This window comes from Bidens hawaiensis, unplaced genomic scaffold (genome assembly GCF_021521415.1).
Source record: "Bidens hawaiensis isolate Kalapana, Puna unplaced genomic scaffold, B.hawaiensis_p1.1 tig00011511_1, whole genome shotgun sequence".
Taxonomy (NCBI): Eukaryota; Viridiplantae; Streptophyta; class Magnoliopsida; order Asterales; family Asteraceae; genus Bidens; species Bidens hawaiensis.
Window position 1 is genome coordinate 135,131 of NW_027491902.1, and position 2,369 is coordinate 137,499.

Sequence of the window (2,369 nt, forward strand, 5' to 3'; positions counted from 1 at the left end):
AACTAAATAGTTTAAGTTTGTTACATAATCATATTTGTTAATATATAATAAAGTTTTTATTATGCTAACATATGGCTCACTAGCGGGTCACTGACCCACCCGATTATCTCAATTTCATCTTTAAAAGGAAACCGTTATATGCGAGAAAAACCTCCCATTTAACCTTAAACCCTCTAATTTTTTTTGGTTTACATGTGAAACTTGAATATATATAAAGTTAACACGAAGACAACAAGGTTAGCTCATTTTATATATCCGAATTTCAATTTATATCTTTATGCTGTGTGATGACTAACTTATAGGAGGTAGGGATAAGGATGGAGGGGGGATGCGATACTTCTTGTATTTGAAGGCTTTATTATAATGAATAATTACTACTTCTAAATCATTAGCAACATAACATTTATAATTATGTATCCTGTAAAGAGAAAAAATAATACTTAACTATTATACAACACATTAACGGTACATTTCTGTAAAATATAATAAAAAGCTTGTAAAAATAAACAATATTCCATTTGAAATATAAGAAAAAATGATAATAAATTGAGGAGACAGAATATCCATGTGGGAGAATTGAAGTAAAATTGGCATTCAGATACTTTCCATGTACCTTCCTTTCCAACAAAACCCCATTTTTTTACATTATTATTATTTTAATTCCTACACTCGCTTTTTTGGACTTATTATGCAGAGCGCTTGTTGCCATGTGGGCCCCACCTCATCTTCCTCCTTATTTATATACATCAGTCGCCACCACTAAACCCTAGCTAAACTATCCACTCCATTCTCATTCTCGTTACTTATTCTTATGGCTTCCGCTTGCCTCAATAGAATTGGAATATCACCAGAGAATAATAAGTACTCATCCTACGGCTGGTTCAGCCCGAGGCTCTCAATCGGCCGTGAAGTAGATGCATCCAAACGGATATCTTCCCCGGCGAAAAACATCACAGATCTCTCTGACATGGCAGACTCAAGAACCGAAGATCCGGTGAAGGATATTACAGATCTGGCGGACGAGTTTGACGGATTTGAGTTCAGGCTTGACGATTCCGTTATGATGCTTCCGGCCGATGAGCTGTTCTCCGACGGCAAGCTTATTCCACTGCACTTGTCAGTTATCCGTCAGGAAGCTGCCACGTCATCACCTACAGTCGTGCCTGATACTCCGTTTTCTCGCCGGAGAAGTACGGACGACGCCTTTGCCGCTGATCCGTACTTGTTTTCGCCTAGAGCCCCGAGGTGTTCCAGCCGGTGGAAAGAGCTTCTCGGCTTCCGAAAGCTTAATCAAAACACTAATAATAATAATAATAATAATAATAATAATAATAATAATAAGGTAGATAATAATAATAAGCGAACGTCTGTATCGTCTATTAGACAGTTACTCAATCGGAGCTCAAAATCGTCAAATGATTCGTCTATCAACCTTCCGTTACTAACGGATAACGAATCAGTATCCGTCTCATCACGGCCGTCTCTTTCGTCGTCTTCTTCCGGTCATGATCTAGACGATCTCCCTCGGTTATCTCTTGACTCCGATAAACCTGGTAAAACAAACACATATCCCAACACTCGTTCGAAGACACGAATGCTGAAAACTAAAACCAGAACACAGTCAAGTCAGTCAACTAAGTCAAGGTCAAAGTCAACAACCGAAGTTAAATCAACGACAGCACCCGCTGGACGGAAAGCTATTCGTCGGTCAGCTGACACAGCCAGCGCGTCAGCTGCCAGCCGTGGACTGTCAGTGGACAGTCCGCGGATGAGTTCATCAGGAAAAATCGTGTTCCACAATTTGGAACGGAGTTCCAGTAGTCCTAGTAGTTTCAACGGTGGACCGAGATTTAAACATAAAGGAATGGAGAGATCATACTCGGCCAATGTACGAATCACACCGGTGCTAAATGTACCGGTGTGCTCGCTCAGAGGCTCATCGAAATCCGGAACTATGTTCGGGTTTCCGATATTTTCGTCACAGCAGAAACGAGAAGGTTGTAGCACCAACATTGTCGGATCAAATCGAAGCCAGCGGTTTGTTAATTGAAAGGATGATTTGGGTAATATTTTGATCTGACCTAGGGTTCATGTTTTTTTTATTAGGCTTGGATTGGATTAATCAAAAATGGTAATGGTAATGGTAATGGTAATGGTAATGGTGTAGGTTATTAGCATTAGGTATCTAGATTTAGAGATAGTGTATCTATTTTTGTTGATTTCTTTCCTGCTAATTCCAAATGGTAGAATCAGATTCTTCCCAATCTTCAAATAATATTATTATTATTATTTTGTTTGTTGAATTCAATATGAAATGATTCATGTGTGCAGGGAAACGAAATAGTTAAAAACTGAATGCAAATATGATG

The 2,369-nt window shown here is 38.8% G+C and overlaps 1 protein-coding gene across 1 annotated transcript; it reads left to right on the forward strand.

Annotated features, from left to right (window-relative positions):
- The first annotated feature begins 811 nt into the window (after positions 1-811).
- Positions 812-2,054, forward strand: LOC143538224 (uncharacterized). Its single transcript, XM_077031829.1, has one exon. The coding sequence runs from the start codon at positions 812-814 to the stop codon at positions 2,048-2,050; it is 1,239 nt and encodes a 412-aa protein (XP_076887944.1). The 3' UTR covers positions 2,051-2,054.
- Positions 2,055-2,369: the final 315 nt, after the last annotated feature.

Coding starts and splice junctions, on each gene's coding strand:
- LOC143538224 (XM_077031829.1), top strand. CDS start 812: ATGGCTTCCGCTTGCCTCAATAGAATTGGAATATCACCAGAGAATAAT.